We start from the raw sequence: 23,359 nt of genomic DNA on the forward strand, positions 1-23,359 counted from the left end.
GCCCTGTGCTAATGTGTTTGTAGCAGACAATTGTAAGGAGTTGGGAAGGTCATAGCATTCCTTGTAATGGGAACAGCTTGTGCTGCTTAAAGAAGGATGAATAAAGCTTGCTTATAAGCAGTGCTCAAGTTGTTTAAATGGGGAGGAAAAGCAATTCACTTTTACTAACATTAATGCTGAATCGTTTTTTGTTCCGGATACATTGTAACAACTTTGTATCTGAATTTAGATACCTAATTTAGGATTATTTCTAGAAAGAGAGCACATGTGTAAGTGCCTAAGAGTATCTGTCTATAGCATATGAGAATGTCTGGTTTGAGCTTCAGTTTCTTTTTATGGGGCAGGGGGAGAGGGTAGAAAGGAAGAAGGAAGGGTATGCAGAGAAGAAAGAAGGAGGGGATGGCGGGTCATATCTGATAACTGAGAGGGGGAAATATTTTTCATTATCTATGCACAGCTTATTCTTTTCCACTGAATAGCTATTAGGCAGCCTGTCATAACTGGAGCTTCAGGTGAGCTCCATGTTGCCCTATATCTATTTTCCTGACTGTTTGTAAAGGTCAGAGATAGACCCTGAGGAATACCCTAAAAGTCTACAGCGATAAATTATTTCAGACCAGGAATGAGAGTTTCAGGTTCTAGAAACCTGCCTTCAGAGAGTACTTCAACTACCTTTTTTTTCAGATGATGCAAGGGATTAATTGTCAGATCTTTTTGCTAGAAAGTACTAGTGTATTACAGTGAAAGATATGTTAGATTGCTTAAAGCTGCTTAATATAGTTGTAGTGGTTTATAGTGTAACTGCCTTAGTAATACACTGTGATGACTTTTGGAATGATATTTTGGTGTGTTACGGAAAATAAAACTTAAAGAACATTTTAAGTGATAAAAACAGTGTAAACAAAAATCTGAGTTTGAATTGCTTGGTGAGGTATATACTCCTCAGCTGCTTTCTTTATGGGTGCTGGTTTCATACTGTTTGAATTTAGCTTTCAGTAGTTCTTAATAGATTCTTTCATTTGGAGGGGAAACTCTTGTCAGCTGACTCTGAAAGATGAGAAGACAGCTGACATGGAATTGTGGTGTTCTTGTAGTGAGTAGAGTGGGAAGACTGGTTATGCTGGACAGTGTGGTTCTGTGTAAGGAATGTGATTTAATAGACAAAGATTAAAAAGGGTTGTTCCAAATGTGGCTGCAGTGCAGAAGTGTAATTTAGCAGGTTTTGCAAACTATTGGTACGGGAGATAAAGTGGAGTGAAATATAATTGCATGGAAATGTAACACTTTTTCTTCAATGTTAATTAAGTTTTTGAAAGCAACAGGCATCAATGGGTTATATGGATAAGCGTGTAACTTAATAACAACTGTCTGTCTTCTGACTGACTTATTTTTAATACTTCTATTTTACAGAATAATTTTCCCCATCCAGATTTCACAGCTGCCTTTGGAATCAGTCTTACGCCTGACTTTGTTTGGAATCCTAAATCAAAGTAGTGGGAGTTCTCCTGACTCAAATAAGCAGAGAAAGGGCCCAGAAATTTTGGGTCAGGTTTCTCTACCTCTTTTTGATTTTAGGCGGTAAGTATCCAAAATATGGACAAGATTATTAATATGATTTACTCTATATAAAGCTTACTCCACTCCCATAGCTATAGAAGCTGCTTCTCTGCCACTGAATGTAGTAGGCCATGATAAAGGTAAGAATTATAAACTATATTGTTAAATAGAGTACAAAACACATTCCTGCGTTGTAGTATTTCCATCTAACTGGCTGAAAAAACTTACCTGCTGGAGGAAGTTGAATATTGTTTAGATGAAAGCGGTTTTATTTGCAGGAAATCTTCGTAGTTATGCGGGCCAAAAGTGGTCATGTTAGTACCGACTCTTTGTAAGTATGTGGCAGTTGAGTATGTAAGCATAACTCAAGTTGTCCTTTGAGGAATCCACTGACATTCAGGTGTTGTCCTATAAGTCATACGCAGTTGAAGTATCTGCAGGTGTCACTGTCTACTGAATTGATAGCCTTCCTTCTACTGAAGGAGTATGGTCTTGGTAGGTGGCATTTCCTGAGTTCTAATAACTGATTAGAAGATCTAAAAGTATATTATATTGGCTAGAGGCAGTTCAGGGAGTATGGACCTATATTTTAGCAGATGAAGTGTGAACAGCCAGTTGTCAGCCAATTCATGAGCCATGGTGATAGAAAATGCAACTTGTAAAAGAAAGGGTTTGCAGCAAGCCTTGGATTCAGCAGGAATAGTGTCTACTGCAACACAAAACAGAACAGAATCCTGACAGCAGGTAAACAATGTGCTATGCTTCCATCGTGTCACTGGGAAACAAGCACTTTTGCCTTAAAACTGTCTTAAGATAGGAAAGAATAGCTCATATCTTCACGCAATCCTGTTTGTAGAGCAAAATATGGTGATGGCTCAAATTTTTAGAAATGAAAGACCTTTAATTTAAGGTCTGAAGTATTTCTAAGTACTGTTACTCTTTAGAGGCATCTTTGCCTTGGCTGCAAAATACTCAATGCTGCATGTTTCATAAGTTTACATATGCAGGAGCCAAACTGGAGAATTTTGGATGTATTGATTTTTTTTGGTTTTAATCCTTTTAAAAATTCCTAAATCTGATAATAGGGTGGTAATATATAAACCAGCAAGAGAATCAAAGTACTGTTTTAAAATTTAGATATATTTTAAAATACAGGTGTATTTTCATAGATAGGAAAAATAAGCCATTTCTTCCATCAGCCTGTTCGTGAGTAATAGAGATCCCAGCATGTTCTGAAATTATTCCTTTTGATTCAGAGCTGCATTTATTTAAAAAAAAAAAAAAAAAAAAAAGGAGTAATTAACAACTGTGTTAAACTTATGGCATGTTTCTGCTTGACTTGGCCTTCCTTCAAGTATCGCTGCTGGATCCTGTTATACTTTTTTCACTAACAATGACAAGCCTGCTGTAACTTTCCTCAGTTAAGTGTTCCTGGATTTGTTCAAGTTGCCTTGTCCTTGAAACTTTCATTACAGAATGTATTCCAAAACACTTATCACTTTGGTAGCCATTCAATGAAACATTAACCAAAAGACTTGAATCACAGATGCCAGAATTAGGCATAATGTTGCAGAAGTGATCACACCATTGCAAAATAGCTTCAGGATTTATGCTTAAGATTTCCTGTTTATATGTGCTCCTGACTTCCAGGTCTTACTGGAAGCTTAAATTATCTAATTGTCAACCAAGGCTGCAGGAAGACAACCAAGTTTTTCCTGGACAGTTACTTCCATGTATTGCTTATGTCTGTTCATGTGGTTTGCGTCCTCTGGTTCTAGATATGGCTCTGCTTCTTCCGCTTCCCCTTTTGTGTGGTGACGATTCCACCAGCTTGGGGCTGCTTAAGAGTTTAGGCTTTCCTGCATTGCAAAGATGCCCCGCAGCTGCTTTCAGTCACTTGGATTTCTTTTCATAAACGATGCTTATTTCAGCCTTCTGTTTAAATGTTGCATTTCAGTCTCCTATCCAAATATCACATTTCACAGCATTTGATTGAAAACATAGCTTTTGTTTTGATTTGAATTGCAAATTTATGTTGTCTTCATGCTGCATGGTGTTTTCATAGTAAGTCAGTTTGGGGAGAAAACTGTATTTTCTGTTTATGCAGAGCACTGCAATAGAATGTGTTGCGCCAGGGTTTGCTGAATGGCCTGTATATGGCAGCTGTAGAGATGCTAGTGGTCTAATCCACTTGCAATCTACATAAACTAAATCCAGACCTAGGTAATGAAAGATACTAGCCAAATACTCCAGTTACAGTTGAGAACAGCACCAACAGCAGGCAGGAGCTAAAACTTGTAGCTAACTAAAACATAGGAAGAATAAAAAGTCATATATACTTTGGGAGAATCCGTAGTCAAGTTAAAATCCCTTCAGATGAAGTGTGTGTGGAGTGCCTCAAAATATCTTTACTTGTGGATGAGACAGAAGGCTGTGGCAAGTATATTAAACTGGAGAATTATTAAAAAGAACAAGCTGTTAAATTATGCTTTAGTGGCATGATTTAATAATTGTTATTGGTATCATAAGCTCCCAGTTAATATTTATGTATAAAGAACTGTTCTTTCTCTGAAACACACATAAACCCTAAAACATCTTTCAAAATACACCAGAGGCTCGGCCTTCAAGCAGTCTTTTGAGACTGTATTTTGATTTTTAAAGACTAACATTCATCACTTAACTTATTTATGAATTATCCTCAGTTGTGCCTTACTACAATTGGAAATGGTATTAATATTGGGAATAAACTGACAAATACAAATGTCATCTGATATGTGCTTGCAGAATCTAGTAATGTGGAAAGTCCAGGCAACTGGCAATGTCTATAATATTCATATGTCTATGGCTTTTTTCTGAGAGGGTAAGAAGGTGCGTGTTTTCAGTTTATTCCTCAGAGGCAAAAATATTCCTTTTCTCCCTTAAGAAATAGAGAGCACTTAATTTGGCTGGGTCAGCTGTGTCAGCATTGAACTTTTTCCTCTGCCTTTTCCACCTAAAAGTTGTATGCAGCATTTTAAAGGACTTAAAGTACAGAAGACATGCAGTGAAAGAAATAAATTCATATGACACTTGATGATGATAATTTCCTTTTTTAAGCTCCGAACTGTATTGGCTAGTACAGTTTGATTTTCTGTGTTCTTTTCTGAACATCAATGTTGAAGTACTCATCGTAAGATATTTTCTTGTCTCTGCAGTAGAAACACGTACTCAGTTTGAACTGTCCTCCTATAACACACTAATACTTTGGAATTGTTTCCTTGTAGTGACCATTGGTCCTCTTCAGATAGTATCTCAATAACTAATATCTTGTTGAAGTAAACAGACTGTGATGCTAATACCTATATGTGTGTGTTTGTTTTTTTTTTTTTTTCCTCAGATTGTTAACTTGTGGGACAAAGCTCTTGCAACTCTGGACCTCATCACATCTACATCATGTGTCAGGGATGGCCAGTAAGAAAGGAAATACGGAAAGAATAGTGTTGCAGGTTATACATAATTCTGACTTGATCTGTCTATCTTTTGTTTGAATATTGCAAATTGTAACTCTTACATGAGTGGTAGTAGATCAATTAATGTTTTGGGGAGAGTGTAAATATTGCTAAGTCATATTTGAAAGCCAGTACAGAATAGTGATTACTAAACATTAAGGGCAAAGAATGGGAAGCTGCTGTAAGTGTATATAGGTCAATTACTGAATCACTATCTTGAAGTAAGAAATTGGAGATGTCTTGGTAGTACATGCTATCAGTACTGGGAGGGAACATCTTTGAAAAGCAGTCTATAGAAATGTATGCCGAGATGGGAGTTGTCTAGACCCAAACAATAGCAGTTCCAGTTTCTTTACAGAACATAAGCACCTCTCATTCTAAATTCAGAGTCCAAATTTTGCTCGGAAGAGAAGGCACCTTCTTAGGCATGGCTTAGCAGTCCCAAAACATGGTCAGTACTGTTCTTAAGGACTTGCATCATCTCTCTCTTTCTTTTTCTTTTTTAGATTGACTTCCCATCCCATGCTTTTGATATTGAATATAAAATTCCTCAAGCTGCAAAGACTACTGTGCATCATTCCATAGAAACATTAGAAAAACCATTGAGAGAACGTCTCCTTGCCATTCTCTCAAAGGATAACACTCTTGGGTATGTTCATCTCTTTCTAGCTGTGGTCTCTTTGTATGTGACAATTTGTGGCTAGGGTATGGAATGCTTATTTATTCTTAAATTTCTTTAGTATGGTTGTAGTATATTTTGAAGATCTGTGGAGACTTGAACAAGAGATTGAATTAAACTTGCGAAATAATGGTGCTGGCTTAATGGATTTACTTGTGCTTTCCATGGCCGCTGTCAGAATATTCTATTACAAGATTGCCACCCTTTTGGCTGCCTGTTATATACGCATATTCCTGCTTGGCAGTTCTTCAGTTACAGGGAGCAGTGGCAGTTCCAGCAGTGGTTGTTCGTATGCTATGGAAGCTTTTCTGGCAGGCTTTCCCATTCATCTGCACCAAACTAACATTAACATTTTGGTTTATTTCAGATTATACTAAGACTTATTTTCATCCTGCCCGAATTACAACTTTGAACAACAGTTTCCATAATGCTTGAGGCTTTATTTTGCTTCTCATTTTGACTTTTGGGGAGGAAATAGCCACTTTAATTTCGTTCCATTTTGTGCCTTAAATTATCTGTATGTACACAATGACCAGTAGCATTGGGGTTATTCAGGTGATGGTTTGTAGTGTGCATTACAAACTGAAATGCTTTTGTCTGCAGGCTATCAAAAGAAGATAAAGAATTTTTATGGGAGAAGAGACATTATTGTCATAGCCATACTAGTAGCCTACCAAAAATATTGGTTAGTGCCCCTCACTGGGACTGGGCAAGTCTTCCAGAAATTTATTCATTACTTCAGCAGTGGCCTCCTTTATCACCCTTAGCTGCACTGGAACTACTTGATTCAAAGTAAGAAAAACAATATGAATAAGTTCTGTCTGTATATTGTGCATTAAATGACTTTTCTTCAGTAGAAGATTCTGAATGACGTTCTTGTGTAAAATATTGCTGAATTTCTTGTAGCAAAAGCTAAATTTTCTTAAAATTTTGAAGAACACGTGCTTACTTTATTCTTGTAGGGTTAACCAACTCATGTAGTGAAAGAATAGCAACAGTGGTTAGGATTCTGGGAACTAATTTGTGACTTGAGAGCAAGCTATTCAGCCAAGCTATCAAGACTGAAATTTTGAGAGATTAGTATGCTTGTCCTAAACACGCATGTGTGTTTGCATGTCAGGTAATGAAGGGCCTCAAACTTGTAGGTCCTTTATTGAGCTATTAAAGACTTATATAGGTACTTTTGTATCTAGCTGATCTCAAAAAAGAAAAAAAATATCCTACATGAACAGAATAAACTTAATGTGGACTTGTGGTGACTTTCTAGGTTTGCTGATCAGGAAGTACGAAATACAGCTGTGAATTGGATAGAGACATTAAGTGATGATGAGTTAACAGATTTCCTCCCTCAATTTGTGCAAGTAAGACTTTCTGCATACACTGAAGTTTGAATTTTTTTTCTCTTGAAAACCCAAAGGAATTGCTGATGACTAGTAGCAGAAGTGCAATTGCATGCCTCTATACTTAATAACCTTAATGCACAGTATGGAAAACAATTTGACTAAATAATCGCTCTGTGACTATCATTTGTGGTGATTCTGTCTGTGCATTAGTCATAAAACCTCAGTCTTCATCTAGAATTAAATCCAGACCTGATTTATTTCATTTCCTTTGTATTTAGGCATTGAAGTATGAAACCTACCTTGACAGTGCTCTTGTCAAATTTCTTTTGGCTCGGGCACTGGGAAGCATTAGAATAGCGCACTACCTATACTGGTAAGATGTTCTTTGTTCCATTGTTCACATAATATTTACTGTAAGATTATATTTCCAGAAAAAAAAATATTCTTTCTTAATATCATAGTTCATAACAATGAATGTTATGATTGGAGAGTACACAAAATATAGATTCTGTTTTATGAAAAAACAGACAGTGCCTCTACAAGGCACAAACTATTGCCTTTTATATCATGTATATCAGTAACTTTGGATATATATAATACCGATTCATTAAAATATTTTAATGTCTTAGTATTGCATTGTTTGCAGTATTTTCCTTAGGAAAATTTAACTTAAATCCTTTATTTCAGGCTTCTTAAGGATACGCTGTATGATACACAGTTTGGTGTAAGGTATGAGCAAATTCTTGGAGCTTTTCTTTCAGTCTGTGGAAAAAGGCTGAGGGAAGAGCTGGAGAAGCAGACCAGACTAGTGCAGCTTTTTGGGATGGTAGCAGAAAGAGTAAAGCAAACAAGTGGATCAGCTCGGCAGGTGTGTATATATTTTTAATGTTCTTTAGGAGGATTAGACTGAGTATACCCTCAAAACAATCCACTCGATTGCCTTTTTAGTCTTAAGTTCAATAAAATGTTATGTATAACATAGAGGAAGACCTATGAATCTATTGCTCTGCATTTTAACAAGTTAATGGCTTAATGAAGTTGATGTTTTTGTCAAATTTGTTGTCATCTGAAACATAAGATTGTGTGAGGTGATAGGGTAAGAAAGTAGGATGGTTTCTGTGTACAATAAACTGGAATTGAATTTAAACCTATTACTGCTGAAGAATGATCCTATTATGCAAAAGAATGGGTTATCTGTTTATATGCTGATAATACGAACTTACAGTTTGATAGTGTGGGATTCTATCATCTGCTTCAGTCAAAAAAAGAAAAAAAAAAACCCCAACCCAAACCAAAAAACCACCAAACGCCAACTTGTGTGATATTAGAGGCTTATGTATTTTTAATAGCTAAAACAGCAGTTATAATTTCTAGCATTCCTTTGACACTGAAGAGTTAAAACATTGCCTTCAGGATAACTGTCCAGAAGGTTTCTGTAGGTGCTCCAGTTAAGAAAATGTCAGTTGACATTTTTTTTTTTGTCTGCAGGCTGCCTTGCAAAATGGTATGGAACGCGTGCAGTTGTTTTTCTTGAAGAACAAATGCCGTTTGCCTCTCAATCCCAGTCTTGTGGCAAAAGAGCTAAATATTAAGGTACTGCACATCCAGAGTTTCAAAACCTTTTTGTAAAAATTACATATAGGCAAAGCTTTTACAAACAGAAAAATACTGAGGTTCTTGAAAGCTCTTTATGCTGGGGGGAGGGTTTTAATTAAAAATTCTGATTGAGCAAGGCAGTAAAATTATCTGAGCAAAGATAAAATTTATACAAATACTTGTGTAAAACCAATGAAGGTACTTGTATTAAAAAAAAAAAAAAAAATATATATATCTATCTCTATCTATATCTGTAATAACTTGTTATTTCTTCAGACCTGTCTTTTGAGACTGGTAATCCTTGTTATAGCAAAGCATGGGACTATTCAAAGTGCATGAAAAAGTCCTGTTTGCAGTAGTAATCAAGAGAGAAAATTGAGCAAGGCTATAAAGTTCAAGCAATGAATAGATACTGTGAAATAGGTGAAACCACCTGTTACTGGTTGTGTCCAAGAGATGCATTGAATCCAGGGAGGCAGACAGTAGCTTTATTTTATTGTGAAGGTTGAGCAAGTAATAACATAGGAGAAGCAGGTAAATTACTTCTCCAGAACTCTGCAAGGTTTGACAGTATCTGCTCAACCACAGTCTTGATTATATCATCATGCATGACTGAGAACCTAAAGGTCTGTGAACACTGGATTTAATCCTGTGTGGAGAGACAGTACATCTTGCTTTCCTTCTCTACTGTAACTATTAAATCATGAGTATGTACCTGAAAGAAGATAAATGAGGAAATACTGTGAAAATGTGCAAATACCCGTTCTTTCTTTTTTTTACAATATCTTCTAGGTTTCAAAAAAAAGCTGCTGATAAAATATTTATCCGTGTTTTATTCACTCTTCCCTTCAAAATGTATAAAACATCACTGTGCAGCAATATTGGCTTTTGTACAAGAATTCAACAAATATCAGCCAAAGGGCTCTTTATTCAAGGATGCACGTATTTGCCACAGTCGCAATGTTAAAAGTCTGAATGGGCACATTGTGTGTCAAACCTGCTTGTTGTCAGAATGTCTTGTTTTCTGGGCTAGCAGGAATAGTCCATTTTGAGCATTAACACTAAATCTACTTGTAGGCATGTTCTTTCTTCAGCTCCAATGCAGTACCACTGAAAGTTGCACTGATAAATGCAGACCCTCTGGGAGAAGAAATTAATGTGATGTTTAAGGTAGGCCTTACATGTGTATTGGAGAAAAAAAAAATTGATAATCACTATTTCATTGGTATCAATTAACTTTAGCATAGACCAATAAGCTCAGTTATTTTGTGGGTTTGCTCCTGTGTATCTAGAAACCAACGTCTGAACAGGTGCTAAAATGTGAAAGTCTACCACATTTGAAAGTTTAAATGTAGCCTATTTCTTTTTAAGTGCATAGCTATGAGGAAGTAAGTAGCATAATGTTATCACTTCCTAGAAACGTAAAGCAATTAAAATCTGTGAAGTTTAGCTTTGCTGAAAGCATATTGTATCTCTAGTTAACTTTTTTTTTTCCATTTAAGGTTGGAGAAGATCTGAGACAAGATATGTTGGCTTTACAAATGATTAAGATTATGGATAAGATCTGGCTGCAGGAGGGACTGGATCTACGGATGGTTATCTTCAAGTGTCTCTCAACTGGAAAAGACCGAGGTGCAAAACCAGATGCTGCCTATAGTCTTTGCTACCCCACTTCAATTTCTTGTCACATTGCTAGTGAAAAATTTCTGTGCAGAGGCAGGCCCAAGAAACAGTGGAAGGCCAGAAGCCTTCCATGCAAGGAATGTCAGTGCTCAAGAGTATAGCAAGTTAAATTGTTCTGAATTTCCTGATGGCTGAGTTGCATTTAAATTGCTTCTTCTCTTGAGTCCTGAGATTCTCATCTGTTCTGTTGTCAACGAACGGTGGTGCAAACAAGTAAATAATGATAAAAGCTAAGGTTTCTCTTGATGCACTGACTGCAACACAAGAAAATAATGGTGCCATAGCAATCCTGATTCTGAAAGTTTAGTTATGGTGAAAGGAAGTATTCAAGTCAAAACTGAAATTCTAAAGTATTTGGAATCTGTTGCAGTTGAGTCACGAAGTATCACTTGTGTACTGCAATGTGCAAAAAGAAGAAAAATTTCACACACACACACACACACACACACACCCCCCCCATCCCCCAGAATTAGCATCATATGCTGGTAAAAGTTCCTTGGGAATATGAGGCTGTCTTTTAAGTTTGAAACTAAGTCACAGAACTCTAAGTTTGAGTGTAAATACTGCCCTGCACCTTGAACGTCCTTTTTGCTAGTTTTCACTAATTCTCTAGAGCTAGCCAACAGGAACCACAAGATCTTTAAGAGGATAAACAATAACTAAATATTTCTTCAGTCAGATGCTAGAACAGCATGGTGAAAACTCTTAAATACATAGAAACGTTGGAAATTTAGGTTGGTAAAACTAAGCAAAAAGCTTCTATTTCTGTAACTCTTGCTTTTTAGAGAAACAGATGGCTCTTCTTCCTACTTTGAATGATGACTTGATTGCAGAGCACGTTGGGGTGGTTTTTTGTTGCTGCTAATATTAGTATTCCTAAAGTACTTGAAGGATTAAAGTGAAAAAGAAAAATGGATGTAAATTACAGATTTGCCTTTAGTAGCTTTTGCCAAGATAAAAGTAGAATTCTGTTAAATAAACGTTTTCCTTTTATGATTTAGCTATACAAATATTTTTAGTAAATGGTATCTCCAAAAGAAGGCTGCGTGTAAAGCCCACTGCCTTATTTCTGGAGCAACAGTCTGGTCTGTTTCAATGCTTGACAGCAGTTAAAGTTACTAGATTACTTAAGTGTCAGTGTATGAGAAATGCCAGCATCAAAATATTTTGTGGTTACTGCTTAGAGACCAATACTAGTTTATGTATTAGAAAGTAATTATTAAAAGTATAATTTATATGTGCATTCTAGCAACCATAACTAATTGCAGTAAAGTAAGCCTAACTTGGATTGCTACATGTGTTTCATGGTATGTTTTGTAATATAGTCTGCGGAAATGCTTAGTAGCCTAATAACACGATTTTTACACCTAACTGGGTTTTGAAAGCAGCTAGTCTAAGATTATAAAATCCGTTGTTGTCAAGAAAGTTTCTACTGAATAATGAAAATGCGGTATAACTTGTTACAGTGGTTGTTGAGATGGTTAAATACACTTTGTTATATTTTATACAAAGGCATGGTAGAGCTTGTTCCTGCTTCAGACACACTTAGGAAAATTCAAGTGGAATATGGAGTGACAGGTTCTTTTAAAGACAAGCCTCTGGCAGAATGGTTACGAAAGTATAATCCTACAGAGGAGGAATATGAAAAGGTAACTTTTTTCAGTGTTGTTCTTTTTTTGAAGATCTTTTAAAAAGGGATAAATACTATCTTATGAAAGAATTAAATTCTCACCCTAGATCTTCCATTGAAATTTTTGTTTTATATCTTTAAGAAACTTAATTTTTTCCTGTACTTGAAAAAGAGCAAATGAAAATCCCTTATATAACTAAGAAGGAGCCAGATGGATTCTCAGGATTCACATCAGGAGTTTTTATTGGATATAAAAAAAAAAAGTTCTTCAAATTTAAGATAGGGGGGAATGGTGGCTGCTCTTAATTGTGGTTTAGGAGCAGTGGCCTCTTCTCATACAAGCACATGGGATTAAAAAAAATAAAGTGTGTTCTTTTGGCTACAATGCTGTTACAACACATTGGAAAAATAAGTCTTGTACCATTTTCTCTGCTAACATATTTGTTGTGATTTGTCTTCAACTCCTCTTTTCTCTTTTATTTACTTGAAAAACAAAATAAGCGTTTTTGCTCGAAAGTGTGATATCTAAAGATTTTTGCAAAGCTATCTGTTTGAAGAGCACTGTTTTGGAAAAAAGCAAATTTTAGGGCCTGTCTTGTCTGGCTTGGATCTTACCCTTGTCAAGATTGACTGTTGAATGCATGAATGCTGTTTTCCCACTGATATTTGTTCTCAATTCACTTTTTTCTCTCCCTCCCAGGCTTCAGAAAACTTCATTTACTCTTGTGCAGGATGCTGTGTAGCTACTTATGTATTGGGAATTTGTGACCGCCACAATGATAACATAATGCTCCGAAACACAGGGCATATGTTTCACATTGACTTTGGAAAATTTTTGGGTCATGCGCAAATGTTTGGTAGCTTTAAAAGGTATTTTCTGTAGCTAATTTTATTATATTTTTATAAGCATTATAATTCTAAGCATTAATTGTTAAATTCCTGTTATCTGCTGTTCTTATTATGAAGCCACTATCTTCCAATTTAACCACAGAGCTTCCAGAATGCATTCAAACTTGCCTGTATAGAATTGATTTTGAAAAGGCTCTGGTTTCCTATTTCCATATTCTGATCTCTGGAACTGTTTTAAGTCAAAGCACACCGGCATAGCTTTCAAGTAAAACTACTGTTCTAGCTACTGGTAGATTGAAATAAAGAATTTGGTCCTATAAATATCATTTCACTTCAGTGCTTCCAAACTGCATTTGTTCTTTAAGAACTTTGTGCTATACACACTTGGCAAATCTCAATGGGAATTTCTTTACAATAGTTATGAAAGCCAAGTGTTTTGGTACAGGAAAGGATTAATATAACTTTTTATTGATATCTGGGAGCCTTACATCTAACACAAATCTTGGTGTCAGACTTTTCCAGGAATACTGGATGAAACTGTAGTGTAGTTTCACCTTTTTAGCTGTATTCATGCAATTAAGTATTGCATGCTTGTTAGGTAAACTTGTCAATGAAAGAGAAATTGAGTGCCAGAGCCTTTATGTCATCTGAATATCTGAGTGTGAAACAAATGAGAGCAGACTCTGGCTCAAAAACAGTAGTGAATGTCAACATTATAGAAAAGAGTGAACAGCAAGTTTGTATTTACTACTCTTCTGTGTAGGGGAAGATAATCTATATCCAGAAGAGAGGAGTTATGTTTTAGTCAGGTGATAATATAGTCATTACATTTGTTTTAGTGTGTTACGGCTTCCAGAAATGAGGGATGGAAGGCATTATAAGGTAATCTGGCCTCCGAGCATTGCCTCGGGAGATCTGCTGTAGGTCCAGTACCATGTGAACGTGCTAGGAATCTGAGAGAGCATTAAGCAGCTGAACCCAGCCCAAAAAAGTAAAATGGCATTCATGGATTAGTTAACATCATTACCTCGGGGTGGGGATGGAGGGGGGGAGGAAGCACATGACAAAGTGAATAGACCTTATAATTAACTTATGAATTCTGTGCTTTTTGAACAGGGATCGAGCTCCTTTTGTGCTAACATCGGATATGGCTTATGTCATTAATGGTGGCGAAAAACCCACTATTCGCTTTCAGTTGTTCGTGGATCTCTGTTGTCAAGCTTACAATTTGATAAGAAAACATGCAAGCCTCTTCCTTAACCTACTTTCATTGGTAATCATTTTATTAAATTCAGTTGAAACTTGATAGATCTCTCATGTTGGATTGTATTAAATGCTATGCTTTTTATGCTGCAGAAACTCTTAATGCATGCTTTTAAAAGCCAGAAACATCAGAAGTACTTTTTAGGAAGGTTGTATTTGGGTTTTTCTTTTAAGCTTTTTTTACTACCTACCTGTGTCCTGAGAATTTAAAGCTAAGAAGATACCATAAATTACACCGTCAAGTGTTTTAACTGCTTTTAACTCAGCAGAAATGGTGAAGGGAATAACTGCTGATTGTAAGTAATTGTTGGCTATCGCTGTTAGCATTTAGCAAGTTAGTACAGCTTCAAATGAATTTGATGGTCTAAGAGTTTTAATCATTTCAATGTAAAATTATATTGGTTTTATTGCATTAAAACTGTAAATTCCTGCAGATGCTTTCTTCTGGGTTACCAGAACTAAGTGGGGTTCAGGACTTGAAGTATGTCCAGGATGCTCTCCAGCCCCAAACAACAGATGCAGAAGCCACCATTTTCTTTACAAGGTACTGGATAAGCAAAAACTAAAATAGCTACCAGCATCATCCTCTTAATTGGAGCTTTCTGCTATGAAAAAAATGTACTAAGGATGTTCATAAACATCTCCGTAGAAGTTCAATAGTTACACTGTATAATCATAAAATATTGGTTAACCAGTGAACTACATAAATAAGATCAGTTTCATGTAAGATTAACTCTTGTGCTAAAATACTTTGCTTTTAAGAGTAACCTTATGCATAAATTTTGTTTGAAATACTGTAAGCAGGTAATTCTCTTCGGCAGTTTGAGACTTGCATTTTGAATGCATCCTAAATTGCTTAATAGCAGTGTATATGATGGGAACCTTGTAATGCATATAAAGAAGCTCCCTCTTTCCAGAAGTGCTTTTGCACACTGGGGAGGGAGGGATGACTGCTCCAGTGTATCCAGTAGGGGGGTGCATATATAGTGCAGCTGAGTTGTTGCTATGTGTTACAAAATGTGTTATTGTACTTCATTTTAAATATATGGGGAAAACTGCAGTAGTATGCATGTAACTTTTTCACCAACTCTGGAAAGACTTCACTGCTTGTTTGGATACTGAATCTTCTATTAAATGCTGACATGATGCTATTTATTTAGCCCATTGATCAGTTTTAGTTTAAAAACTGTTTCTCTGCCAGTAAGAAATTGGTTTTTATTTTTCTTAGACTTAAGTCTGGTTCATTGATGGAACTACTTTTATGTGTTGTGAGATGCTCTAGTATTTGACGTTATTTTTATTTTTCTAGGTTGATTGAATCCAGTCTGGGAAGTGTTGCCACAAAGTTTAATTTCTTCATTCACAATTTGGCTCAGCTGCGTTTCTCAGGTCTACCTTCTAATGATGAACCCATCCTCTCATTTTCTGCTAAAACATATTCTCTTAAACAAGATGGACGAATCAAACAAGTGTCTGTGTTTACATATCAGAAGAGATATAACCCAGATAAACATTATGTAAGTATGTGGAATCTGTTTCCACTCAGTGAAGATACTGCACATTTTTTTCCAACAAGATACATTCTCCTCCTTACGATAAGTCCAGTACTCAATCACAGAGAATTAGTCCAGGGGAAGCTTGCCTTGTTTAGCCTTAAATAGCTAGCTTTGAGGTACACAACTAAGTTTCCTTTATTGATAGAGATTTAGTAAATACAGCTACAGATACTTACTCGTTCAGTTGGGCACTAATGTCAGATTTAGGATGAGCTGTAGAGTTTTCTCTAGTCTGACTGCATTGAGTATAATGGGAGCCTAGAAACCCACACCGATGTTGACACCCAAAACTAAGCCCCACTGTGGATGACTTGAAGGTGAAAACAAAATCCATAATTGAAATCTAGATGGGAATGGGCTTGCTTGCGTCCTGGAGAAGAACAGGGTTGTATTGGCTCTGGCTGGGATGGAGTTATCTTTCTTCATAGCATCCCACACAGTGCTGTGTTTTAGATGTTTAACTAAAACTGTGTTGATAATACACCATGGGTTTGGCTGTTGCTGAACAGTGCTGGTGCAGTGTCAAGGCTTTCTCTTTTTCTTCTACTTTGCCCTTGTCCCCCCTGCAGTGAGTAGGCTGTGGGTGGGCAAGGAACTGGGAAGGGACACAGCAGGGCCGGCTGACCCGAACTGGCCAAAGAGGTGCCCCATAGCATATGGTGTCAGGTTCAGCAATACAAACTGGGGGTAGGGGAGGAAGGCGGGAGAATGTTGCCTGGGGACTGGCTGGGCATGGGTCTGCTTGTGGGAGGTGGTGAGAGATTGTCTTTGCGTCACCTCCCCTCCCCAGGACTGTCTTTATCTCAACCCACGGGTCTTCTCACTCTCGCTCTTATTCTCTCCCCTGTCCCATTGGTGAGGGGGTGGGAGTGAGCAAGCAGCTGTGTGGGTGCTTAGCTGCTGGCCAGGGTAAACCAACCACAGGAGTGACAGAGTACAGATTGGTATTTTTAGCATCTAGTAATGTTGTTCAAAATGAAGACGCTTCTCGAAAAGGATCTAGAAGGAAGCAGAAAGGACAGAAGCAGTGTTGGTGGAGATGATTTGAAAAAACGGGGATTTGAGTCATGTTTATGTGCTTATGTAGCCACCTTCTGTAAAACGCCTCCTTCCTGAATAGGAGTCATTAAGTCAAACGTTTTCTGGTTCTGTTCTGACCTTCTATTAAAGTTGCATTTGCTCCTCCTAAGAAAAAGCATCATTTCCTGTATTCGTGCACCTACGCTCCTAGTTAGTCTTACTAGAGGCAGCAAGCATTACAATTTGCCCTCAGAGTTTTGACAGACCTAGGTTACACTTTAAGACTTGTATTAATATTCATATTGCTATGCAGTGTGCAACCATCTTCAATTTATTTTTTTTACTTCTCTACTGCTGTTTGTTGGCCTAGAATAGTCAGCTCAAGTTACATTTTCCTCAAGTTGTTTAAAAAGTAAACAAATATGATATATGCAAATGTACATCTCTTTCCAAGTTGTATTTGCTGTAAGTGTCTTAATATGGTAAGACTCCAGCTAGGGAAGGTAGAACAAAGCTGAATAATGCTAGAAGTGAAGAGCTTTGTACTGAGTCACTGTATTATAAATGTATTTAAACACTCCTGATCTAAGCCAAAATAGCCTCTTATCTTCCAGAAAACTGTTAAGATGACATAGTGTCCTTCTGTCTAGTTTTTAAACCTCTTTCCAGTTGCATGTTTTTTAAATACACATTTAACTCATCTGCCCATAAAATGAGTCCCCTGGATTGAATGTTCTGTGCAGTTTCTCAACCTTCATTTCCCTTTCATAACAATGTGAATAACTGCATCATGGGACTGTACCCCCAGTATTTTTAAAAATTTCTTTTGTATAATGCCGTACACTTGCATCTGCCCACCAAGTTATCACTTTAAAAGTAGAATCCTTTAGAATTTTGAGAGAATTACATGAAAAAAAATTAGGCATTAGTTTCCTCCACAGTCTGTACCTGAAAAGTTTTGTGGTAGTTCTGGCCCCACAGATACATGTCTGGATGTCATCCTGCGCTTGATGTGTTAAAATTCTGGATGACTGCTATACGGTATGAACTTACAATGAGGCTTAATAGGGAGAATGCGGACAGCTTAGCCTTAACTACCTTTATCCCCCTGTCGGATGTGGATCTACATGATGGGAAGATCATGTGATGTTAGTTTGTATTACAGTAGGGGTGTTTATAGTTCTGACTCCACTATAAAATGCAAACGCTGTTACAGGTATATGTATGCAGGAGAAGGATTGCCATAGTAGAAAGAGATAATTGTGAAGAAAATTATATTGTTAAGTCAGTTCTGTAATATTGTTACTACTTTTATCTTTGGTTTTTGTGTTTTGGGCAGATCTATGTAGTGAGAGTTTTGAGAGAAGGGCAAGTTGAGCCAACATTTGTCTTCCGAACATTTGATGAGTTCCAGGAGCTCCACAACAAACTTGGCATTCTCTTTCCTCTTTGGAAGTTACCAGGGTATGTTCCTAACTCACTCATCACTATTATAATGGAGGCAACAAAACTGCTCCCAGCTGGGTGGAGGAAGAAATAGCTTGAAATGGAGACAAAACTGCTGAGGGGCAGACTAGACCTCGAAGTGGGCAATTAAGGGAGAAAACTGTCTTGAAGTTTTAAGGAGGGGAGCCAGAGGAGCAACTCAGTGTCTTTAGTCTGTGTGTGGTATCACTTATAACAATTACCTGTAAATGTTTCCTTGCCTTTCTATAATGTTGTTACCTATTAGCATGCTGTGTTTCCACTCATGATTGACATAAAAAAAAAAAAGCATGTCAGCACTTCAGGATGGAAATGACAATGAAATCAAACTGTACTTCAGAGAAATTAACTGAAAACTACCTTGTTCTTCACTTGTAGCTTTCCTAATAAGATGGTTCTGGGAAGAACACATATAAAAGATGTAGCAGCTAAAAGAAAAGTGGAGCTCAACAGCTACATACAGAGTCTGATGAATAGTTCTTCAGAGGTGGCAGAAGTGAGTTCAAATAACTTAAGCAAATTCAGTGCATGTTTTCAGATTTTGGTGCTTAACGCTTAAACTAATATGTAACGTTTCTTCCAAATTTAGTGTGATCTTGTTTATACTTTTTTCCATCCATTACTTCGTGATGACAAAGTGGAAGGAATAGATGGAATAGCCAGACCTACAGGTAGGTAATGTTTTTGGGGGGTGTTTATAAATTGCATGACTATAGTATGACAGCTTTACAATGTGATTTTTTTTTTAAAATCTTTTTTAATTAACTGTAGCTTTCCCTCATTGAAAACTTATGGCTTGACTAAATTATTCAAATTTTTACTCTGAACCTCCAAGTTGGCTCTTACAAGAGAATGGAAAAATCTTTAAAACCTATGACCTTGCTCTCTTATTAGAGAACTAGAAATAAAATCAGAAACTGAACTTGTTCCAAGGCTTGTATTTTTTCCCCATATATATAATTAGTGTAGTACTGATGAAAATGTACAAATATTATAGAGGAAATAATTGTACATTTTTTTCAGATGCAAGTCCATCAAGTCCTACCTCAGGCAAAGTGGGGGGAGAAGTGAAGCTATCCATATCATATAGAAATAGCACTCTATTTATCATGGTGATGCACATTAAAGACCTGGTAAGTAGAGATACTGAGCTAACTATCAAAAACTCTTTCCATTTTGTCAATTACCTTCTTGACTTAGGTTGATGTAGGATGGCGGAACTATCTCTTTTCCTTCAAATTTTCCAAGTGCCAACTTAACTGCTGCTTTTGGTTAGCTTGATTGCAAAGTCTAGATACTTGAAAATAAATATTCAACTAGGTGTGCACTAACTAGCTTTCTAACTTGTCTTGGGTTTGGATTGTAGGTTACAGAAGATGGTGCAGATCCAAATCCCTATGTAAAAACATACTTACTTCCAGATACGCACAAAACATCCAAACGCAAAACCAAAATCTCCCGGAAGACAAGAAATCCAACTTTCAATGAAATGGCAAGTTAAAATTTATCTAGTAATTCCCTATGGTTTGCTATTGTCTCTTTTTCTAAGCAGTAATTAAAATATTGTCTGAAAAAATCTGCAAAGATCTATAAATGGAAAAGGAACTTGTTTGAAAAACTTTGTGTCCTGGTTTGTTTGGGGTTTTCTTGTTTTTTAAAGAAACCCAAAAACCCCAAAGCAACAGACTAGGTAAATGTACTCTTACAAGTAAGCAGAAATTTCTCAGACTGACTCTTAAAACTAAAGATCCCCCTGCCCTGGATTCACTGATTCATAATGAGGAGAAGAATTATTTCTGAAGTCTTGGCATGTAAACAGTACTTCCATCTAAAAACACTGGTCCTTTTAAGCACTTAACGCTGGGAGCACAAGATAAAATACAGATGTAGTTCAGTCTGTCCTCTGAGAAACAGACGTACTGAATGGTTATAATGTGCAGTTAAGACATCCGTCAGTGGCTAGGAAGTCAGAAGAAAGGGCAATCTGTGTAACTTCATTTGGATAACCAAAAAATTCTTGACTTCTTCCCTTCTAGCTTGTGTACAGCGGATATAGCATGGAGACTTTGAAACAGAGAGAACTTCAGTTAAGCGTGCTCAGTGCAGAATCGTTACGTGAGAACTTTTTCTTGGGTGGAATTACACTCTCACTAAAGGACTTCAACTTGAGCAAGGAGACGGTAAACTGGTATCGATTAACTGCTGTACCCTATCTGTGAACTCTACACCTGAGTAAGACCAGAACAATTGTATTCACTTGTGCTTTCTGCGTCTTCCTACTTGAAGATAACTTGTACATCTTAAAATAAGAGACTCTGCATTTCAACAGATATGTTGGACCAATGTTCATGTAGCCTAATTTGGAGGATTTCTAGAAAACCTGGTTTATGGTTATGCGATGTTATCAAAGCATCATCGTAAATGTTTAAGAGATGCAGGTAAAGGAAGGGGTTTTTAAACCATCCATGAAAGTGAGATGAATGGTTTGACCATGCTGGTTGGTTAAACCATAACTTAGTCATTAGGCCTGTGGATATAGTGCATTTTTGCTTTTAATTGTTGTTACCTGTGTGGTGTCATCCGTGGCATGATGCTAGAGAACATCAAAGAAATGACATATCTTTAGGATTACATTCCCACTACTAACTAGACATCACAGAAGCAGCAACGGGTAAAATTGTGGTGGCTTCACACACACCTGTAGAAATGAAGGATGAAGGGCTGGAAAACTTCCTTAGCGTTGCATTTAATCCCAGATTCACGCTTCTCTAAGACTTATTGGAGTGAGTGCCAATAATGGAAGTTGTAAATAATGGTGCCTTATAATTCAGATGCTTCTCTTTTACCTCATTTCTCGTATTTAAATATGTATACATGTTAACTTTCAGCTCCTTAAAAAGGGGAAACGTTCTTGTATTTGTAACTTGCAGGTCCTACTGGAAGTCTTTTCCTGAGATGTGTTCTTTACCAATAACAACACTTATACTGATCTTCATGTTTAGTGCAACTTACATAAATTTTTTCTACCTATCTTCTGCCCACGATCTCCAAAAATTTAATGAAGACTGGCTGAATGTTGTGCCGTAGGAAATGTGCCCAGCTTCTCCGTGTTTTGAAATGTCTTAATTTCTAGGACTTTTAAATACTGCAGTGATTAAATGTGGAACAGATTCAAACACTAAATCCAAAGTGGCATTTGCACCTAAATCACTTACCTGTACCTCCAGGTCGAGGATGGCCTCTAGTTAAAAAGCACAACTGCTGGCTGAATTGCGGGCCAGAAATGAGTTACATTAACAGAGCTTTGAGAGAACAACTTCGTCACTTTTTTTTTAACAGTTCAGAGCAACACTGTTTCTCACTACTGCAAAAATTAATTCCAATAAAATACTTAATTCCAAGGAACGTGAGGTTTGAACTATATTGTGACAGTGGAGTACAAATGTTACCTACTGTCTCCCGTTAATACCAGTGGTTACTTAATTCGGTGTTTGTGCACTACAGGTGAAGCCTTTTTATTCGCCTTACTTGGTGCTTAGGATGGTCACGTTCTGCCTAAACAAAGCTATAGGGTAAAGTTGCACACTTTTCTTTAGTACTAAATCTGGAAGCAAGATAGACTATCACCACTGACTGTGACTGGAGTGAAATTTTTAAGTAAAATATGCAACTATGAACGAAGACACAATACAGGGAAAGCCTTCTCTATATCCAACACTAAAAACCTATTTCATAATCTGATTTTCCTTCCCCTGCTACTGACCAATCTCCCTTCAATACTGAAGAGAGAAGTAAACTTGAATCTCCTGGTGCCTAAAATATTCATGGTCCAATTTCGTAGGAATTATTACAATTAAAAAGCTAAGAATATCTTGAATGTTAGAAACTGGGTTGATACTAATGGACACTAACAAATCCCAGTTTTATTAGGCATCTTCTGCGGTTTTTTTCATTTAGTATATAGCCTGTAAATAATAAACTATATAACTAACTAGATATATTTCCTGCTCACTTGATGCTTTTGAGACTTACTGCATTCCATCATTAGAATCACAAGTCACTTAAACACAGGAAAGTAGACTACTGTTTTTGTGAAACGTTCCATTGTGAAATAAAATGAAAGCAATATGTACTGCCTTTTTTGCAGTTTGCTATTAAAGCACAGTGTCTTACAGCACAAAATACAAATAAACTAGAATCATTTAAAAAATGATTTGCAGTTTTAACAGTTGTCTGGACTCTGAAGAAAATGTATAGTACTGTATTATTGTTAGCACTTGTCCTGACTTCTGATTTAATCTTCATAGCTTAACGCATTTTGTGCCTTTCCCTTCCTTTTCAAAGTAGTCACTGGCTGAAGCTTTTTATGGTCATGGTTTTTATTTTGTCTGTGGGATCTGGCCTTGGCCTCTCCTCACACACAGAGGAACAGCACCAAGCTTGCACCTCTTTGCACTATTCTCAATTAATAAAAAAGTGATTGTTGCAATAACTTTAATGTGCTACATAAAAAAGATGGATGTGAAAGAGGAAAATATTCAATTGGGGTGGAATTTGCCAGTACACTAAGTAGCTTGAAAACATAGTTTTAACAGCTTTTTATATCTTGTTTAATAAAAAGAAAAAAAAAAATCTTTTATGCAATGTATGACCTGCAGCCAGAAATACAGGTGTCTGCACAGACCTTGTTTTGGTATTTCAGCGTAACAGCTTGCACCAAGACCTCTTCCTTTTCTCTATTAACCTAGAACTTTGCACTGAGATTTTTATTACTGCCTTTTTACGGTCTCCAGCTGCCTGTCCCGGCAAGCACGTGCGCTCCGACAGAAGTCCCGGCCTCCCGTTGTGCGGGGGGGGTCGCGCAGGGCCCCGCGGCGGGGGGCCACCCCCTCAGCGGGGGCCCGGCCCGGCGCTCGCCGCCCGCCGCTCCTGGCGCGGGCACCGCGGCTACGGTCGCGCTATCGGCGGCGAACGCCGGTGAGAGCGAATGGTTTGCCTGCCTCTGTCTCGGTATCTGTAAGAACCAAATACTTTGATTAAACGAGCTCGTTAATAAAGATGTACAATGTACGCCCTCCGTCGTGCCCGTACTGCGCGGGCTAAATGTGACTCCGTAACTGTCCTGTAAGTACATTAAACACTATTCTGGAAAAAAAACAAACAAGCGTGCTGGTCTTCGCTCTCCGCCGGGGCCGGGCGAGGGGAGGCTG

The 23,359-nt window shown here is 37.2% G+C and overlaps 1 protein-coding gene across 10 annotated transcripts in view; it reads left to right on the forward strand.

Annotated features, from left to right (window-relative positions):
* Window positions 1–23,271, forward strand: part of PIK3C2A (phosphatidylinositol-4-phosphate 3-kinase catalytic subunit type 2 alpha) — a 77,528-nt gene extending 54,257 nt beyond the window's left edge. For 9 of the 10 annotated variants that reach the window (XM_082318388.1, XM_082318389.1, XM_082318390.1 and 6 more), the window contains 21 exons: window positions 1,411–1,578; window positions 4,934–5,042; window positions 5,552–5,694; window positions 6,328–6,516; window positions 6,992–7,085; window positions 7,346–7,440; window positions 7,755–7,935; window positions 8,556–8,660; window positions 9,741–9,833; window positions 10,166–10,295; window positions 11,859–11,995; window positions 12,677–12,846; window positions 13,942–14,098; window positions 14,523–14,632; window positions 15,398–15,605; window positions 18,004–18,128; window positions 18,528–18,645; window positions 18,739–18,820; window positions 19,173–19,282; window positions 19,516–19,641; window positions 20,186–23,271. In XM_082318388.1, the coding sequence (XP_082174514.1) occupies window positions 1,411–1,578; window positions 4,934–5,042; window positions 5,552–5,694; window positions 6,328–6,516; window positions 6,992–7,085; window positions 7,346–7,440; window positions 7,755–7,935; window positions 8,556–8,660; window positions 9,741–9,833; window positions 10,166–10,295; window positions 11,859–11,995; window positions 12,677–12,846; window positions 13,942–14,098; window positions 14,523–14,632; window positions 15,398–15,605; window positions 18,004–18,128; window positions 18,528–18,645; window positions 18,739–18,820; window positions 19,173–19,282; window positions 19,516–19,641; window positions 20,186–20,368 (2,833 nt within the window). In that variant the 3' untranslated portion in view covers window positions 20,369–23,271. Of the gene's footprint in view, window positions 1–1,410; window positions 1,579–4,933; window positions 5,043–5,551; window positions 5,695–6,327; window positions 6,517–6,991; window positions 7,086–7,345; window positions 7,441–7,754; window positions 7,936–8,555; window positions 8,661–9,740; window positions 9,834–10,165; window positions 10,296–11,858; window positions 11,996–12,676; window positions 12,847–13,941; window positions 14,099–14,522; window positions 14,633–15,397; window positions 15,606–18,003; window positions 18,129–18,527; window positions 18,646–18,738; window positions 18,821–19,172; window positions 19,283–19,515; window positions 19,642–20,185 lie in introns of those variants that run through there. The other variant, XM_082318395.1, reaches the window with a different exon arrangement.
* The last annotated feature ends 88 nt before the right edge of the window (window positions 23,272–23,359 follow it).

This window comes from Platalea leucorodia (genome assembly GCF_965183815.1).
Source record: "Platalea leucorodia genome assembly, chromosome: 7".
NCBI lineage: Eukaryota > Metazoa > Chordata > Aves > Pelecaniformes > Threskiornithidae > Platalea > Platalea leucorodia.